At 40.0% G+C, this 19,171-nt stretch overlaps 2 protein-coding genes across 4 annotated transcripts in view; one reads left to right on the forward strand and one right to left on the reverse strand.

The window, feature by feature from the left end:
* Positions 1-1,018: 1,018 nt before the first annotated feature.
* Positions 1,019-17,216, reverse strand: CDC37L1 (cell division cycle 37 like 1, HSP90 cochaperone). 2 transcript variants are annotated; one of them, XR_016277300.1, is made up of 8 exons: positions 17,037-17,216; positions 14,317-14,598; positions 12,774-12,864; positions 12,103-12,218; positions 10,451-10,573; positions 8,515-8,679; positions 6,471-6,665; positions 1,019-3,548 (listed from the first exon to the last, which is right to left on the reverse strand). XR_016277300.1 is itself a non-coding variant. In XM_089490099.1 (7 exons), exons 1-7 carry the CDS (start codon positions 17,148-17,150, stop codon positions 6,582-6,584), a joined length of 975 nt encoding a protein of 324 aa, XP_089346225.1. In that variant the 5' UTR covers positions 17,151-17,216; the 3' UTR covers positions 4,626-6,581. The 2 variants fall into 2 exon arrangements, 1 of the variants encoding a protein (XP_089346225.1); XM_089490099.1 differs by lacking the exon at positions 1,019-3,548 and having other exon boundaries at positions 4,626-6,665.
* A 450-nt stretch (positions 17,217-17,666) lies between these two features.
* The window catches only part of SPATA6L (spermatogenesis associated 6 like), a 33,580-nt gene continuing 32,075 nt past the window's right edge, over positions 17,667-19,171 (forward strand). Inside the window, exon 1 of one of the 2 annotated variants that reach the window (XM_089511784.1) lies at positions 17,667-17,760. Coding sequence is in view for 1 of the 2 variants with exons in the window: in XM_089511774.1 (XP_089367900.1) it covers positions 18,329-18,367 (39 nt within the window). In the remaining variant the exon portion in view is untranslated. Of the gene's footprint in view, positions 17,761-18,287; positions 18,368-19,171 lie in introns of those variants that run through there. The other variant, XM_089511774.1, reaches the window with a different exon arrangement.

Raw genomic sequence — 19,171 nt, forward strand, 5'->3', positions numbered from 1 at the left:
TTTTCAGTTATTATGGCAATAAACTCCACATCAGAGAGGAACCTAGCATCCCTCCATATGTTGTTGGGAGTCCTAATCCCCAAAAGCTCAGAAAACCTGGTGAGAAATAGTAATAATTCATCAACATCTGGGGGACTACATTTCCTGCTCTTACTGTATGCCAGTGGTTCCCAACATTTAGTCCTTGTTTTGCCCTTCAACTCCCAGAAGCCCCAGCCAACAGGCAGGAATTGTGGGAGTGAAGTCCAAATCATCTGGAGGACCAAAAGTTAAGAACAAGCACAGACCAATGTATTTTAATTCAGCAGATAGTAAGGTCACTATACAGTTCTCTTCTATAGTAGTTATGAGCCAAATATCTCTTTAGATTAATTTCCAGAGCAGTGGTGTCACTAGAGTTAGTGTCATCTGCCCCATAGACCATCTCCCATAGCACACCATACAGAATCCTTAGTAATGCTTTTTATACAGTATCACATGCACAACCTATATGTATTTATATTTTCATAGTTTCATCTGATTAAAGTGAAAATTTGTAAGATGTGATGCTTTTAAAGAATATTTATTAACAATTTTTATAAGCCACCTATTGGCCTCTCCTGTCTCTGCCTACTAAGCCTCACCCCACTCATGTCTTCCCTTCTGCTGAGAGCTCTAAGGCTTTAAATGGACATGGGCAAATACCACAACCCATTTCTGTCAAAAGGCAGGCATTTGAGGAAGAGTGGTGTCACACACCACCACTTTAGGGTGTCACCCAAATTAGCCTGTACCCCCTCACGCCCTAGTGATGCTCCTCTTCCACAGGTCAGGCCACACAAGACGTTGCTCTGAGCCTGCTAAAGACAGCTGAATGTGGATGCAGAAGCTATTGGTCAATCCCCTCCTAAATGGGATGGTTACATTAGAACATGTTTTGTTAAGCCCATGGTTTGAAAAAGCTCTTGACCTATCAAAAGTTCTGATATTAAATGAAAGATGTATTATAGCAAAAGTACATTTTATTAAGAGCTAGTTATATTTCATTTTCCAAAACTCACAAACAGACTGTGAAGCAAAGTTTTACCCTTTTAAGGCTATGAGTATCTGCTTCTTTAACAATGTTACAAAACAGTGTGCCTTGTTAAGGACTCCATAGGTTAGATTTCAGAACATCCCTCCAGTACAAACACTTTGAGACTGCAGTGTTACTGGACCACTTAAAACCTTTCCTGTTCAACAAATCAAAGCATCCACATAACTCATTTTCATAACTGAAAGCGTGTCTTTCTACCATGATGAATATGTTTATTTCTCTGAGCAAAGTTCTCTGAACTGGGTGTAACTGTTCATCAGCTTTAGTTTCAGATGACGTTCACCATGCTGCTTCTGTGTCTGGAGCTGAGTGAGGTCAGAGATGAAAGTCCCATCTTGTTCAGGTATACATCTTGATCAAAATATCTCCAGAAAATAATAATTCAAGACCACACAGATGTTCAACAGTTCTGCAGCCAGAGTGGAGTTTGCAGATGACAAATTCAGCTCTGGGCTACATGCCAGCTGTAGAAATCCATTCCCATGAAATAACTGCCAAGAATGCAAAACGGATGGTACAGCAGAAAGCAAACATACTCTGAACAATCTTTAAAACGTAATCAAAACAGGCAGACGAATACTCAAATATGCGGGTGAATTCAGCAGGTGGCATGGATATATTGTATTCCAGCAGTTTGGACATGCAGTTCAGTAACCCAGAACAAAAACATAGTAGTCTGAAAATATCTCATGCAAAGTAATGTTATTGAGTAACACAATACAGAGCTTACCTTGTAGCAGATTCACTCTTCCTATAGCTACAATATAGCCGTGATAGAACTTGTATGTGTCTCCTGGGGCTGCTAATCTCATTTAAAACGGTATATATCCTGTTCTAACTTGTTTTAGGCACCCCCATTTTATTTTCAGAAATCAGAAGTAACAGAAACTGTGTAAATTCTGGTCATTTTTAGTTTTGCAAAGCGAGACTATTTTAGCATTCAGATGTCCCTTATTTATAGGAAGGCTTAACATAAAGATTTTTTTTATTGTTCCTCAAGCCATGCATCCTGTAAACTAACCATAAGGACCTTGGGAAATTTGGGTACTTGTTCCTTTGCTCCCACACAAATAGCTAAAATCCCTGTTTGAATAACACTGTGAGATCCCTATTCCAAGTTCTCTATTCCTAGTTCTCACTGTGTGAACTGGGTCAAAATAATCATACATTGTATTAATCTATGGGGTGGGTAGGCAGACTGTATTTTTACACAAGATAAGCACCCTTCTCTTCCCTTGTCACACCTTTGCCACTGTGCTTTGTTGATTTAGACAGTTTTCTCCCCATCCACTTACCTTGTTAAAATTGAGCGAACCTGAAAACATTGCTTCAAATAAGAAAGAACAATGAGAAAAGTCAGGAGAAGGTATAGAATGATTTATAAGTCATTTCTTGTAAAACTGAGTTCCCACCCCATTCCCCTTATCTATCAATGAGTCGGCCATGACAATAAAACACACATGGCTGCCCTTTCAACATCAGATTTGGTCTGATCTTCTCTACTGATTCTGTAATGTTAGAAGAAAGCCACAATATTTTTGGCACTTGGCTATTCATCATTTAAGTATGATCCTGATTTAAATAAAGGTCCTGATTTCACAGAATCATAGTTGGAAGATATCTCAAGGGCCATCCAGTTCAACTCCCTGCCATGCAGGAATACACAATCAAACCCCTGACAGACAACCATCCAGCTTCTATTTAAAAACCTCCAAAGGAGGAGACTCCACCACACTCCAAGTCAGTGTATTTAAATTAAAAATATAATATAAAACTGTACGCAATAGAAAGGTGTTTGTTGCTTTACAGATCTTATAGTTTACATGTATACTTGCTAGGAAGCTCTGACAGTTTAGGCTATTTTGAGTATGCTTGACAAGAAAGACTAATTTGCCTTTGCATGGTGTGTGAAATGGCTCCCAGGTAACAACCATGAAGACAAGTATTTAAAATACTGATTTTAATGGACATTCAGGTTTAGGACAATACTTTTTTCACAAATATCCCAAGTGCATGTGACACATGATCCAGAATTCTAATAGCAAAATTGGACCTTACAAATCCTGCCAGCTGCTGCACGAACCTGAAACCTCAGACCAACCATGATTTTAAAATGAAATCCAAATTTCACAAAATTTGATTTTGGAACAGTCAACGCAAAGGACAAAAAAGGGTGGCTTTATGCTCCACAAACTGCATGATTTGCAAGTTGCCTGCCTTGTCCCAGATGCTGCTTGTACTTATTGAGAAAACTTTCTTGGGTACTTGTTACAGTTAACTGTATAAAACTATAAGTAGAATAATATGCAAGGCAGAATATAAAAACACCATTATGGTCATACCAGTAAGGCCAGTCAGTGTCCTGTCGAGAACAGAGCTTGACTAAAAGTCAGAGGTAGAGTTGGGAAAGTTACTTTTGAAGGTACTATATTCCATTACTTGTTGTGTAGTCCTTTCCAGATTAACTTGTTACCTTTAGGGTCATTAAAAGAAATCCTCATTTTGACATTTTTGAAAACTTATTTTAAACACATAAACAAGTGACATTTATTTTAAGTGACTTGTTATTTTCTTACTATTTGGTTTAAGAAGTAATCTGAGAAAGAGAAAAATTTGAAAAAACCAACCACCTCAAAATGCCCTTAAGCTTTCCCCCCTCAAAGTAACTACATATTATTAGTAACACGCAAAAGTATGTTACTACTTGTTACCTTATTTTGCAAAAAGAATGTTGTTCAGCCCTTACTACTCTCCCTGCTGCAAATAAAATAATTTCTTGTGATGCATTGCTTCCAAAGTATGGAAGCAATGTCATCAGTGTTGTTTGGCTAACATATACTTTTCCTTTCTTGTTTGTATCACCGGGTGCTTCCTCTCATGCAGGCCTTTGTTTGCTCTAGTTCCTGGATTAGAATACACTATGTTCCAGACTAGACAGAGCAAAGTGGAAAGAAGACTGTTTTGAAGCTTCAAAAATCTAGAGGACTGTACAGGATACTAAAAAAGGGATACAGAAGCTACAGAACTGAAGAATGTAAAAGATGGCCTCTAGAACAGCCTATGGCTATCAGAGCTTGTTATGCAAGCTTTCATTTAAAAGCACTGTTGAACATGTAAAGAAGTACAAGTTATGTTTCAGTCCAGCTCTCGAGTCCTCTCTATGTTGTTCTCTAACCTGACATGCTTACTGCCTTACATTATTTTATGAATCTCAGTTCTCCCCCTTCCCAAGTCAATGATGTCACACATACCAAATTAAGATTAAAAAATAAATTATGTAAATTTATCTAAATTATAATTGATCCCTTGTCTATTAGTTAGGTTTTCAATGGGATTTTTCAGGACTAGAGCTAACTTGCCAATAAAGTTCAGCTAAACACCGAATTATAGGTCTCTCTTAGTATTATCTTTTGTATTGATCTGGTTTTTATCAAGACTTAATCAGTAAATCATTTGAAATCTAATCCAATACCCCACTGGTTAATCCCTTATTGTAGTTTTCGGCTTTTGCTCACTCAATGTACTCAATGAATTAATTATGAGACTTAAATTTCTCAATGTAAAATGTTAATAAGTTTTATTTAATATACAGGCAAGATTGTTAAAGGAAGCTACTATACAAAGTACATTTCTTTACATGGAAGAAATCTTTCCATGCACTCAGTGTTATTTATATGAAATCCCCAGAGATTAATGTACAATTTTGACAATCTTCTCTCTTGGGTTAAACATCAAGGCATCTGCTATTGTTTTAAGACAAGACATAAAATTGCTAGTCATGATTTCCTTCCATCAATAGCTTACAATCAATATTACCCTCTGTGATTTCCACAGCAGTAGACTGGGTTTAACAGCTGCCACATCTAAAGAACTTACTACCTTCTTTTCATCTAATGTCAAATTCTAGGCCATAGTAGCATGTGGATCCAAAACATTTTTTTAGCTAGAAACCTTTACAGACTGAGTTATGTTCCACACAGAGCCCAGGTTTTAAACAAATTACATGAACTCTAGCAGAACTGTGGCTTGAGTTATGACTGTTGTTTTCTCTCATATTGCTTCTCGTTGCTAAAACAGTGTTCTGTTTAAAAAGGAGTTTCTCTCCTTGTTAATGAGAAAACAAAGATGTGTAATCTTGCACAACTTGTGCATATTTCTGACTTCTCAGTAGCTCAACAAGAGACTTACATGATTTATCTGACTTCCTAGCTGAATACAAAAAGAGAGCCAATTTTTGTTTTTGTTTTTTGTGGGGGGGGACCCTAAAATAAAAATCTACAACACTTTTCTGATTTGGAAACTGATTCAAGCCATGATACTTCAGGATTGGAAAGCCACTTAATGAGTATGGCTGTGAACTGACAGAATATAGTAACAACACATTCATATTCTCAACATGTCGCCCTCATCCCACATCAAAGTTGACTTAATACTGACAGAGCATACTGACTCAGCAGTAGAAGGTGACACCACATAAGCAATATACAGGAGGAAAGTAACAGTGTCTGTCCTACACTGACAACATATTAGAGCCCAGAATTTCTCAAAGTCATTCCTTATTTGTTCCAGGTTTTAAAATAGTCAACTGGTAATATGACCTGAAGCACCAAAAAGCATACTGAAATAGAATTATTTTAAGCCTCACATTCACAAGATGTCACTGATAACACATTTAGTCAGTTTGGCACCTGAATTTCCTTAAATGCTCATTATTACTGTAAACGAATATTCTTAAGGTAGAAAGGTAACCAAGTAGTACTGATTTTGCTTCATCCTGTATACTTGCCAGTGACTAATGTTTGTCAGGCAGTTCTCTTTCAAAGACAAATAGCTTTTCTGCAGGTAGGCCCCTACAAAGTATATTTTATACTCTGACAGCTTTTAACAATACTGTTTATATTCAAGATCATAATTGCCATTTACACATCAAAACAGACAAGTGGTAGAAGAAAATATTAAAGGGATTTGTCCAAAAGGGAAAAAAAAGAAAAGTCTCATACCTGTAAAATTAAAAGGCCAGTACTTTAATCTGAGCCAAGCAGATCTACAGTATTAATAGCTACCACTGATTTATTGCTAGTCTTGATAAAATCAGATTTAAACACTGACTATACAAGCAGTAGAACATATTACAATGATTTTAGCATCCAGAGTGGGGATATCTAGTAAGATTAAAGCAGATTCCTCCAAGAATCAATCATTTGTAAACATTGCAAATATGCAAATTATTTCTTATACTTTGATTCCTAAAATTTGAAAGGCAAAGTTTAGTAGTAGCAGAAAACATCCAGTTTCACATTCCTCAACATACAGGAATTCCCTTCTCCTAAAAAAACTGAGATAAAACATAGCAGCATATTTTCTAAACAAAATGTAAAGAGTGTTTTTGGATTACCCTCTCTCCAGACAACAAACACTCAAAATAAAGTGCAGCACCCATAAAAATGTCTCAAAGTCATGACATTCTTCTCCTTTAATAAAAGTTACTGGCTGAGTCTTAGGAGTACTATACTGTATCCATCATTTTAGGTTCTTCATCCTCTCTGTGTACCACTGAGTTTAAATTGCAACTCTGAAGTAAATCTGCATTCTGCAACAAAGAACATAATAAGCAAAAGATCAGTCCTAAGGAAATATCTGATCTGAAATTCATGACTCTTAATCCACTGTATACTTGTACATAATATATTTTGTAACATTCACTCCAAGAGTACTTGCCATCAGGTTTCATGTTGTACAAGCCATTCTAATATGTGAAGTACCAGTACTCTTTTATTAATTGACCTGCTCCTAGCTGTTAAGAGCTGAGCTATGAGCTTCTTTCAAATCAATAAAGCTATCAGCTTGGTAAAGATACCATAGCAGTATCTGCATAATTTACATTAAAACAAACCTAACATGGTATATCAGGAAGATGAGTCTAGGGGAGGCACAGAGTTACAGTATAACACAGTCAATTGTGTTCAAGGCAAATTACCTAGGAATTCCTCAACATCTTGACTCACAAACCATTTAGTTGAATTTGCATCACCTAAGTTGACTTCTGAAATGTTTGTATTGTTGGAGCTGGCTAACACTAGATAGAAGACATCAGTGCAATTGGTGAGTAAAAAGTTATGTCGTAAATGAAATCGGCACATGGACTAACATAACAAATGCCAACAAGTGCACTGTAGCAGCTAGAATGTTGGTCCTAGACCAGGAAAGTGTGAGTTCCACTCTGGTCAGTCGCAAAGCTTACTGGATGATTTTGTGCAAATAATAATCTCTCAGCTAAAGTGAGCTAACAGTATCTTTATGAAAATAAAAAGGGGACACAAAAACAATTCCTTCACAATGGAAACACCTGCTGGAACAAAATTATCTGGTTGGCTTGATATTGGATGGGGGAAAAACATAGCAAATAAAAAGCTTTAACAGATACTGATCATAAATTTGTTTGAAATATAATCTGGTTCCCAGTCAATCTGATGTTAATATGGTAAACAATATGAATCTTTAATCCTGCGCTTGTAAGATCTATTTTGCTTTGCTGTACTACTTCAAATCCAAATATCCTTGCTTGTAAGAAACCCACGTCTATTGCTTTTAAAAAGTTTTCAGGTCAGTTAAGTTTGTGAGACTAGTGTTACTATTATTAGCAATCTTGTGAAATTTTATGACAATATAGAAGGAAACAGCATATATGAAAACTTAATGCCTTATGAATATATAAAGCACTGGGGTATTAGACACATGCCTATTATTATTAGAAATAATGTGAAACAAAAACTGTAGGTGTGTAGCTACTTGTTTACAGGGTTAAATGTCTATAATATGTAAGTACAAGCTTATACAGTCCTTCCTCTGTTCTCGCGGGTTTCGAACCCACATTCTTCACTTATGTGCGACTGTAGGGTTGCCATAATTGTCCACTATTACCAGGGACAAAATGTAGGACAATTTCGAGACCAAACTGTAGGACAAAACTCAGCCCAAAATGTAGGACATTTAAGGCCCTCCATTTTTCTTAAATGTCCTACATTTTGGGCTGAGTTTTGTCCTGCAGTTGTCCTACAGTTTGGTCTCGAATTTGTTCCACATTTTGTCCCTGGTAACAGTGGACAATTATGGCAACCCTATGTGCGAGGGACGAACGGAGGGAGAAATAATGAGGCGCATGCCCGAGGCGTGCTCCTGTGTATTCCTGCAGCACATGCCTATATTCAAGCCAACGGGGATTGAATATATGCGAAATTGTGGGTTTTTTTTGGGAGGAAGATCCCCCATAAAAATAGAGCGTCAACTGTATATACAAAGGAAAAAATATATATTGGCATGCTTACTCATCCCTAAAGATAAAATAAATATTTTCTAGTTAGATGTTTAAGCGTAAAGGCAGCAGAAGCTACTTTAAATCAAGTATCCATTCAGTATAAACATGGTTAAATAGGGCCTACCTGTGAAAAAGACGCAAGCCCTCCTATACAACTCAGATCCGGATGAAATGGGGAGTTCTGAATGGGTGTAGCTTGAAAGTTTTGTGGTTGCGAACAAATTCTCACTCTTGCTTTGAACGCTTCAAGTTCATTTTTAAAAGCTTCCAAATAGCCTTCTTCCCCTGTCTGACAAACCAACAAACAAGCCATTAAGTAGCTCAGCCAGGAACATCATATTCAATATCAAGAAAAGCTTAATTATGTGATCTGCATAAATACGTTGATGAACTTATTGTAAAAAAAAATACTTTGCATGTCTGTCCCTACAACTTTGCTTATTTGGTATAATTTCATATTTCTTTGCAAGTCACAGTAGCTGACAAGCAGCTTTGTACAAGAGTTAGGTTTCAAGATCCACTAATGGAACCAAGATCCACTAATGGAACTCTTATTTAAGCTTTTGCACCCTGTGTAGAATCTCTGCATATATACATCTCTTTTGTTAACTATCATTATTATTCAGTAGGTCTTTTTTCTTTTAACCTCAAGATGCACAATTAGCTCTGCAACTTCAGATATAAATCTTTCTTGCAGTAAATATATTTAAAACTGACTTGTAGAAGCAATCTTGCAAATTGCAAGAATACTTCAATAATCCCTGAACTGGAAAGGATGTAGTTGACAGTAACCAGCCTCAGTAATTATATTATAACCTTTCTTAAATTATAATTTGTGCCCTAAAAATGGAATAGATGCAACATACTGCATGATTTCTGCATTGTTTCACTCTACGGCCAGGAAAGTTCCTCCCAGGTTTTATTTGACAGCAAGACTGTCTACTTAGAAGGCAGTCATACTTTTTTCACAGCCACCCATAAGCAAGGCGAGCATCAAGTAACTATTTTTAGAATCCATTTTTAAACATCTCTTTATAGACTTTGCTGTGCTCAGCCTCAGAGCCGTCTAAACAGGAGGAGTATATTTAGCAGGTCCAGCATAAGAGTACTTTATATGATAAGAAAAGAGCTAAAGTGGGCTGCTCAAGAGATAAGTAGTTTAGTTTCAGCACTGTTTCTCCTCCCACCCACTCACTGATTACAGTGAAAGGTCTGTTCTGTAACTGCAACTTTTCATTTCAAAATGTTATGTTGTTATGTTAGTGTTTCTAGATTAAAGACCCAAAATTAAGGACTTTCTATAATGCAGGGCTACATTCTACAATGCAGGGTTTCCCCAACCCTAAAATGAGAATACCACCAGGTTAATTTCAATAGATAGCCCCTGGAGAGATTTTACATTTATTTAGATAATGCAACACTGGTTTTTAATACAGTATCGTACCTGTTGATCCTGTATTAGGGTACACCTAATAAATTTTCTAGCATTCCTTCCTGATTTCTGAAGAAAATTCTAACTCTAAAATGTGCATCTTTGTTTTCATATAGCATGCAATTTATGATAATGGTGCACACACAATTTACACTCTAAACCTAAACTTATGTACTTACATTAAAACAACCACAACACAAAACACATAGAAATTTCTTCTAAGTAAGATTGACTAGGATAGTTTTACAGAAGCAGAGAGTTTAGGCAAAGTCTGTATTCATTACCAAGGTCTGTCTGCATGGCCATGATTTACTGATGTAAGAACAGTTTTTGATGTCTGCTTAATGTTGCAGATTTTTTGCAATAAAGCTCTGACAAATATCAAGATTCCTTTTTATGGATTTGTATAAGATACATTAAAAATAGGGCCCAGAGGCCATACATTCAATAAATATTTCCTTTGGAAGCTTTTACCATTTTAAGAGAGGCACAGCAGTGTAACAAAAATTTACTAGGCAATCATATCTATGTCTCTGGATGAGGAGTTCTACAGCTACAGGAAGAGAATGGACAATGATACAACCCCACCAGGCAGAGAACCACCCAGGAACCAGCCTGGGGAACTTACATTAGCTCTTTGGAAAAAAAGACGAAAACATCCTCGTGGATCCACATTACAGCTTTTGGCCATTTCTATAATAAACTGCATCACCACTGCTTGGTGAGCCACTTGTTCCATCAGAGCTCCTTTCTGAAAAGAAGGCCATTATAATCTGTCAGATACTAGCAACATTCATCCTTCCCAAGGGAGTAGACTAACAAGAATAGATGCAATTAAAACCATGTTGAACATTCACTGAAGCAACCTGTGTCTCACGCTTGGCATATAATATTTTTTAGAGTCAGAGATATGACAAATCCTAAGGGGTATGGTGAAGAATGCAAGGTTCCTATGCACTTTAATCTGTTTAGGTTAATCCAAATATTTATCAAACTTTGAAATCTTTGTTCAAATTATTTCTTCTCCCAATATAGACTGGAGGGTATGATCTGAAGTCACAAGATACAACTTTATCATTGAAACCTGGCATGTTTATACCATGCAAACTGCTGGAGTAGGAGACTACCTGAGAACCCTACATACAAACTACACAGATCTCACTTTTCCAAAGAGTTCAATATGTGGCAGAATAATTTAAAGAAACACCAAATTCAAAAATAAATAAATGGCACTGAACTGGGGAAGAAAACTAGGCAAACAGCTATCTAGTTGGCTCCATAAAGATGAGAATAATTGCCTGTTGTTTTCCAACAGCTCACTGGCTTTTATTTCATTTAATCTCTGTGCCTTTGCATGCAAATGCATGTGTAGAGGACGATGGAGAAGATCACTTCCTGATGGCGGCACACTGACATGTGGCCAAAGCATGACAAAGTGAGTACAGCTTCTCCTGGGCCTTCTGAAGCAGGTAGAGGTTAATGCTGCAGAGGCAGTTAGTACATAGTGTGTGTTACAGGTTGTTCAAACTCTGGTGACTATGTTATTGTTATTCCAGCATAAGAGCCAGCATGGCACAGTGGTTTGAGTGTTGGACTACGACTCAGGAGATCAGGGTTCAATTCCCCGCTCAAGCATACCCCACCACCACCACCACTGGGACCGCATCCGCACTGCAGAAATCATCTAGTTTGTTACCACTTTAATTGCCATGGCCCAGTGCTATGGAATTCTGGAAATTGAAGTTCTGTGAGACATTCAGCCTTCTCTGTCAAAGCACTCTGGTGCCACAATGAACTAGTTCCCAGATTTCCGTAGCACTTGGCCATGGCAATTAAAGTGGTGTCAAACTGGATTATTTCTGCAGTGTGGATGCAGCCTGAATTATCTTGGGCATGTCACACTTTTTCAGCCTCAGAGGATGACAATGGCAAACCCCTTCTGAAGAAACTTGCCAAGAAAACTCTATGACAGGGGCACCTTAGGGTTGCCATAAGTCAAAAGTGACCTGGAGGCACAGAACAACAACAACAACTTCCACAATGGTTCAGTGTATCTGATAAGAAGTTATCACATGGTGATAGGCCACTGGCAAATTCAGAATACTCTAGTTTAGCAATGTATGGATACAATATACATTTCACTAGAAAGCTAAGCTATCAAAAGGCAGAAGGAAGTTTGAAACTAGTTATCTCTATGGACAAAGTGAAAGATATAAATAGACCCAAAGAGAAAAAAAAAATTCTTCTCCATATTAAAAGAAGAGAGCATCTACATGATACCTGTTCTGCTTCTAGATGGAAACACCATAAGAAGAGGTATTTAGCTGTTTCTTCACAAACAAGGTATGGGTGGTCAGAGAGAAATCTCTGGCTATCAAGCCATCTGTTCAGCATGCCTGGAAAAACAATGAGATGCAACATAAATAGGGTTTTTTGCAAATAAAATAATGTTTTGAAATTACTTAATCCAATGTTAGGTATGAAATCTTTATAGGCTGCATCTGCACTGCAGAAATAATGTAGTTTGACAGCACTTTAACTGACCTGCCTCCAATGCTAAGCAATTATGGTAATTGTAGTTTGTTGGGGCACCAGAGCTCTCTGACAAAGGCTAAATGTCTCACAAAACTACAATTCCCAGAATCTCACAGCATGGAGCCATGGCAGTTAAAGCAGTGTCAAATTATTACTTCTGGAGTGCAAATGCAGCCCCTAGTTTATAAAAAAAAATTTAAGCCATTTTGCTACCAGCTGCACTCCAGAGACTATACATTTAACTGATTCCCATGCTTAGTTCATTCACTCATCATGGCCAACACTATTTATGTATAAAGTAATGATGAAAAACATGAGTAAACAAAGTCAGTATTTTGGCAAAATGGGAGTTTACAGAAGTGATATGACAGTGTTACAGATCATGATACACAAAAGTTCAGGAACAAATGACTTACCAAAATGTCTAATCTTCTGCTCATGTTTTTGCATGAATGATTTAGATACATCATCCTCTGTTTCTTTTCTTTTCTTTTGATTGATGAAACTCTGGCAATCAGAATGTCAGTAAAGATTATCTGATCATGACAGGATAATACTGAAGCAAGAAGGTATCACACTCAACAGAGATAATTTAAGTATCAACATATTAATTCTCCCAAATAAATTACTGTTAGAGAAAGGGAGTGGGAGAAAATAGACCTTGTTAATTACCCCTAATTCACTTGCTGGGGGAATATCTGTATACATTTTCTTCATGAACATATGCATTATATTTAAGGTTTTCAAACTGCAAAATTAGCTGGTAATAGTCTGAAACAGAATCTGTAATTTCAGACTTTATATATAACCTATCTCTGTCCTTATCATTTTGCAAGTATGAATTTTGGCTCTTTTGTGCACAATACTAGTTCAGTCAATGTGAAATGACAAAGGCTGCATTCACACTGCAGAAATAATACAGGTTGACACCGCTTTAACTGCCATGGCTCAATACTATGGAATTCTGGGACTTGTAGTCTGTTGTGGCACCAGAGCTCTCTGATAAAGAATGCTAAATGTCTCACAAAACTACAGTTCCAAGAATTCCATAGCACTAAGCCATGGCAGTTAAAATGGTGTAAAACTGGATTATTTCTGCAGTGAGGATGCAGCCAAAGTGATACTGGATATCTTTCATAAGCAACTTCTTCCTTGTCCCTTTAAAGAGAGAACCTGAGTAGTGATCTCCCAATTAATCTTCTGGCTGTGGCATTCCTGAATAGTAAATTTCAATTTCAGTGTGGAGCTGCAAAGACGACAAACCCCACAAAACAGGAATTGCAGCAAGAAATGGCAAACTCATAGTGACTGAACAGAAGCAAGCCGTACATTAATAAGGAAGAAGAAGCTATTAAATAAGAGAGAGTCACAATAAGAAGTGGGAACTCTTCTGCAGGGCATTTACTTTTCAGTAAGCTCATATAGAGACCTTTCCAACAGCTGGACATTGTAAAAAAATTTCTAAAATCAAGATACGGTTTTATTAAACAGTTTGCAGCACTATTTCTTAGGTTCACTTCCAGGTGATTGTAATAAAGCTACTAAAGGTACTAAAGGTTCCAGGTATGGAAGCAAACCTAAATGTAATTCCTTAGGCTGCAATCACCCATCCACTTATTTGGGAGAAAGGACTGCTGAACTCAATGGGTTTTCCTTCTGTGTAAACATGTGCAGGTCACACTCAGGCTTCTAAATTAAATGGCAATAATTCAACTTACAAATAAATATTTTTAGTTTGCTGGCATGTGAGTTATACCCCTTGTGTCCACTCCTAACTTCACTCTTTAAAATCTGAATATTTACACTAACACACTATTCATCAAAGTCAATCCTGTGAGAAACATTGCCAAAAGCCAGCTATTGGACAGGTGCTGTACAAATGCTCTAAAATGTACTGTAGCATGTATCTTTCTTTAGGGACTCTATCTTTGCTCTTAAAGAATCTGAATAATTTCATACCTTATTAAATACTTCCCTGCTAACAAAGTCAGTATTCCACAGATCCTGCCTTTCCTTTTGCCTTAACGCCTCTTCCTTCCGCCGCCACTCTTCCTCCCTCCACTTCAACTCGGCAACTTCAGTCTGTGCTTTGGCATGTTCTTGATCCAGAGATTCAGAATTGTGTAGTGCTAAACTGCCCAATTTTTGTTGGGCCTCTGCTAAATTCCATTTGCATTCCACAGAGTTCTTTACAAATTCCTTTTGCTGTTGGCAGGCCAGTTCAATCCCATCATTGTAAACCTGAATTTAAAAAACAAAAAACCTTTTTCATTATCTGAGAATAACACAGGCAAAACTCTTGTAACATCTGCAGATAAATGAGCTCATTTAAAAGATAATGAGGCTTCTGCATAAACATGTCTATGACTGGGTCATGAATGGTTTTTAAATGACCTGAGTTTTTGTGATGACACCCCTTTTCAGGAGATTTATTGCACAGACTGCAAAGAGGACTAATAGGCAAAAGTAAGAGGTACACTCTCTACTAAACAACATATAATGAGGCTGGTTCCTGATCTGTCTTCTCAGGATGGAAGCTCTGCCCACAGAAGGTACTGCAACCCATCCAATTCAGCAGAGTCACTTAACTGTGTAGTATTTGAGGTGGAAGAGAGGGGCTGCCATGAGGAGGAAGGGAGACTTGAGTTATATGTTTTTATACCTCTAACTGTCTCAGTCTGCAATGGACAGCCCCAGTTAACCCTCTTCTGTCCCACTTTTAAAATGTCCCAATTTCCCTCTCCTTCTCCCACTTTCTTCTTTCATCCTTGGCTTACTTCAATGGCTGCAAAATGAATTCATGTGCAAAAACAGTTTGCACATAGTTAACTCAGCAAAAGGGAGCTGGGGGAGCACACTTTTGCCCTTCCAGGCCCGCTCATTTGTTCTTTTCCCCTAGTCTTTTCTAGATTCACTACATAAATTCCAGGTTCTCTTTTCTTAAAGAAGGAATTTTTGTGTGTTCATGGATAACCTTTGCTCTCGTGTTTATCGGTCACACTCTTTTGACCATACATGGTCTGGTTTTCTCGTTAAATGTTGCGAGGGGTCCGATATCTGTATTTAACCATATATATATATATATATATATATATATCACACACACACCAAAACCAAATTTCAATCTCACATCCAAGAGTCACAGATGTTGGTCCAACCCTTGCTGAAACTAAAATAAAGGGGAAATATCCAGGGGTAGCCCTGCTGGCCATATTGCAGAGCACAATAACATCTAAAATCCATAAAAAACTGATCATAGAATGGTAGAGCTGAAAGAGACCACTAGGGCCATCCAGTCCAACCCCATTCTGCCATGCAGGAAATCACGTTCAAAGCATCCCTGACAGATGGCCATCCAGCCTCTGCTTAAAGACCTCCAAGGAAAGAAACTCCACTACACTCCAAGATTATATATTCCTCTGTCAAACAGCCCTTTCTGTCAGGAAGTTCCTCCTAATGTTGAGGTGGAATCTCTTTTCCTGCAGCTTGCATCCATTGTTCCGGGTCCTGTTCTCTGGAGCAGCAGAAAACAAGCTTGCTCTCTCCTCAATATGACATCCCTTCAAATATTTGAACAGGGCTATCATATCACCTCTTAACCTTCTCTTCTCCCGGCTAAAGATCCCCAGCTCCCTAAGTCGTTCCTCATGGGGCAAGGTTTCCAGACCCTTCACCATTTTTGTCGCCCTCCTTTGGACACGCTCTAGTTTCTCAATGTCCTTTTTGAATTGTGGTGCCCAGAACTGGACACAATATTCTAGGTGGGGCCTGACCAGAGCAGAATACAGTGGCACTATTACTTCTCTTGATCTAGACACTATACTTCTATTGATGCAGCCTAAAATCGCATTGGCCTTGTTAGCTGACGCATCATGATATTAGTCACAGGCTTGCATTTTGTGAATATGTTGTTGCTGTTGTTGTTCTGAATAGAGTGGGATATCTTTGCAGGTAGGCCACCCCTCCTCCTGGGGTACTGGCAAATGAAGCATTTTAAGTCCAGGAGATTTAAATTCCATTAGCAAAAACTTCCTCAGCCCTTTATTTTACGCACTGGGTTGCCTCAGACTTGCCATCAATGAGAAGTGATTTCAAGGCACGGCAACAACAACATATCCTGGGGGGGAGACGTTGGCCATATAGCGAAGCACAATAACCCCTCACATCCACCAGACAGCAATCCCTTTATGGGGGCAACCAAAATGAGTAGGGTACATGCTGCAAGTTTTTGAAGCTCCACTGGTTCCTTCCTCAGGCTTCCTTCAGAGAAGAGGCCAGAGATGCTGGCGAAAGGTCAGGAATAACGTCTCCTAGAACATGGCCACAGGGCCTGAAACCCCACACAAGACCCCTATACCAATAGTTTTATCCAGGCAGGCTCTTCCTGTGTGAGTCTGGGATGGCTTTTCATATGAGGCGTTTATGGTATGGGGTGATAGCACACTTGTGTGTGTGTGTGGCTTTAAGGGTTGTCAGAAGTTTCTAACGTGCTTTTTGATGTGTGTGAGCTGTCTAAGGAGGGAGGAGTGTGCATCAACGCGTTTACATGCGTCCATGAGTGTTCCTGAGCTTCTCTTTTGGGCCTCCTCCTCTGAGCTTAGGAGCCCTGACTGGGAGCCACCCGCCGGCCCTGCTGCCCTCCCCTCCCCGCCCCTCCCTTCCCCGGGGCCCACCCTCACCTGCGCGTTCGCCCTCGCTGGCCTCGGCGGCGGCGGCGGCGGCGGCGGTGGCAGCAGCAGCTCCTCCTCCCTTCCCGGGCACGGGCCTCGGGAGCGCGGGGGCCACAGCGCCATCCTCTCCGAGTCACCGCAGACCGTTAGGCAGCGCCCGCCCGCCGGCCCCTCGCCCCTCTCCTCCTCCTCTTCGCGCCGGAAGCGGCAAGGTCGCGAGTCACTTCCGGCAACAACCCAGCGTCGCTGTCTTGTGACGTCATCGCGCCCGTGGCCGCCCCTTCCTCCTCCTCCCCCTCCCTGGCGGAGAGTCACGTGGTAACGCCGCGGGACTTTGAGGTTGCTAGGAGACGGCAGAGAGAGAGAGAGAGAGAGAGAGAGAGGGGCCTTTGGGAGGCTACGGGGTCGCCCCAGGGAATCAGCAGGGGGAGTCTCTGAGGGAAAACATCATTCCTCGCTCCCCCAGAGAAGGAAGGATTAAGGACCCGGATGAGGAGGAGGGTCAGGAGAGTGGTGGGCCACAGCAGCAACAACCACAACCACAACCTCCTCCTCTGGATGATATTAATAACAACTGTAGCCACTGAATATTAACAACACTACCCTCTGAATAGTAGTAACAACAACAACAACAACAACAACAACAACAATATTAGCGTTTCCCTATTGGCAAGCATTCTCCAATGATGCCCTATGAGCAAGCGTTCCTCAATGGAGAAGAGAAGGTTAAGAGGTGATATGATAGCCCTGTTTAAATACTTGAGAGGGGAGCAAGCTTGTTTTCTGCTGCTCCAGAGATTAGGAACCTGAGCAATGGATGCAAGCTGCAGGAAAAGAGATTCCACCTCAACATTAGGAGGAACTTCCTGAGTAAGGGCTGTTCGACAGTGGAACAAACTCCTTCCTCGGAGTGTAGAGGAGCCTCCTTCTTTGGAGGTCTTTAAGCAGAGACTAGATGGCCATCTGTCAATGGGGATGCTTTGATTGAGAGTTCCTGCATGGCAGAAGGGGGTTGGACTGGATCAGGGCCCTTGAGGTCTCTTCCAACTCTAGGATTCCCATGCTCCCCTATGGGCCAGTGCTGTCATTGCTTTTAATACTTCCCTTGAAGAAGCTTGGGACCGCCCCCCTCTTGCCCCTCCCTCTGCGCCTGGAATCTTAGAACGTTGGGGTCTCCATGGCGACGCGGCGACGCTTCTGCCCGCTGTGTGCCTGGATCCCAGTGTGCTGGCCCTCCTCCTCCTGCTCCTCTGTGAACGTGGAGTCCCTTTGCCTCTTGCATTTGCAGACAGAGGGTGGCCATGCCACTGAAGGTAGTGGTGGAGCTGCAGGTCCACGCGGTGAGAGGGGCGGGGAAGGAGTGGGAGCTAAGCACAGCCCAGAGGGGAGGGCCCTAACCATGCAGATGTGGAGGAATGTGTGCAATACCCCCCTTCTACTTTGTAGGGTGTGCTTGTGTAGAGTATATGCTTCTGTTTGTTGTGCTGTGCCTTCAAGTCGTTTCCCACTTGTGGTGACCCTAAGGCAACCCCTCTTGGGGTTTCCTTGGCAAGGTTTGTTCAGAGCAGGTTTGCCATTGCCTTCCCCTGAGGCTGAGAGAGTGTGACTTCTCCAAGGTCCATGGACAAAGAGGGATTCGAACCCTGGCCTCCCAACACTCAAACCACTCATGATAAGCCACGCTGGCTCTCCTGTGCAGAGTGGCCAGATATTTATAAAGCTCATTTTATTATTATTATTATTAACCTTTATTTATGAAGCGCTGTAAATTTACACAGCGCTGTACATGCAATCTTTTTAGTTAGACGGTTCCCTGCCCTCAGGCTTACAATCTAAAAAGACATGACACAGAAGGAGAAGGGAGTGGTGGAGGGAGAGGGTAAGAGGTCCAGCAGTTCCTCTCTACCTCCGAAGCCTGGACCAAGGCAGATGGACTGGAGGGAGGGCTTGGCTTCAAAATGGAAGGTTAATCATTATCCAGGGAAAATACATACTCACAAGTAGGATAATACATATACAGTACATAGCAATACAGGAAATGGATCGATAAACAGCCAACAACAGAACATCAGATAGTAAGCGACAATTATAATAATACAATTTATTTATATCCCGCCCCTCTACAAGATGCAATCAGGGCGGCT

This window comes from Sceloporus occidentalis, unplaced genomic scaffold (assembly GCF_023333645.1).
Source record: "Sceloporus occidentalis isolate IW3139 unplaced genomic scaffold, rSceOcc1.0.p SCAF_1, whole genome shotgun sequence".
Taxonomy (NCBI): domain Eukaryota; kingdom Metazoa; phylum Chordata; class Lepidosauria; order Squamata; family Phrynosomatidae; genus Sceloporus; species Sceloporus occidentalis.

Bases quoted from the DNA above. Each gene is read 5' to 3' on its own strand.
- CDC37L1 (XM_089490099.1), bottom strand. From the start codon at position 17,150: ATGGCGCTGTGGCCCCCGCGCTCCCGAGGCCCGTGCCCGGGAAGGGAG. The intron at 14,599-17,036 runs GTGAGGGTGGGC...TTTTAAATTCAG, and splicing joins CAGCGAGGGCGAACGCGCAG to GTTTACAATGATGGGATTGA. The intron at 12,865-14,316 runs GTATGAAATTAT...TCTGATTGCCAG, and splicing joins GCAGGGAAGTATTTAATAAG to AGTTTCATCAATCAAAAGAA.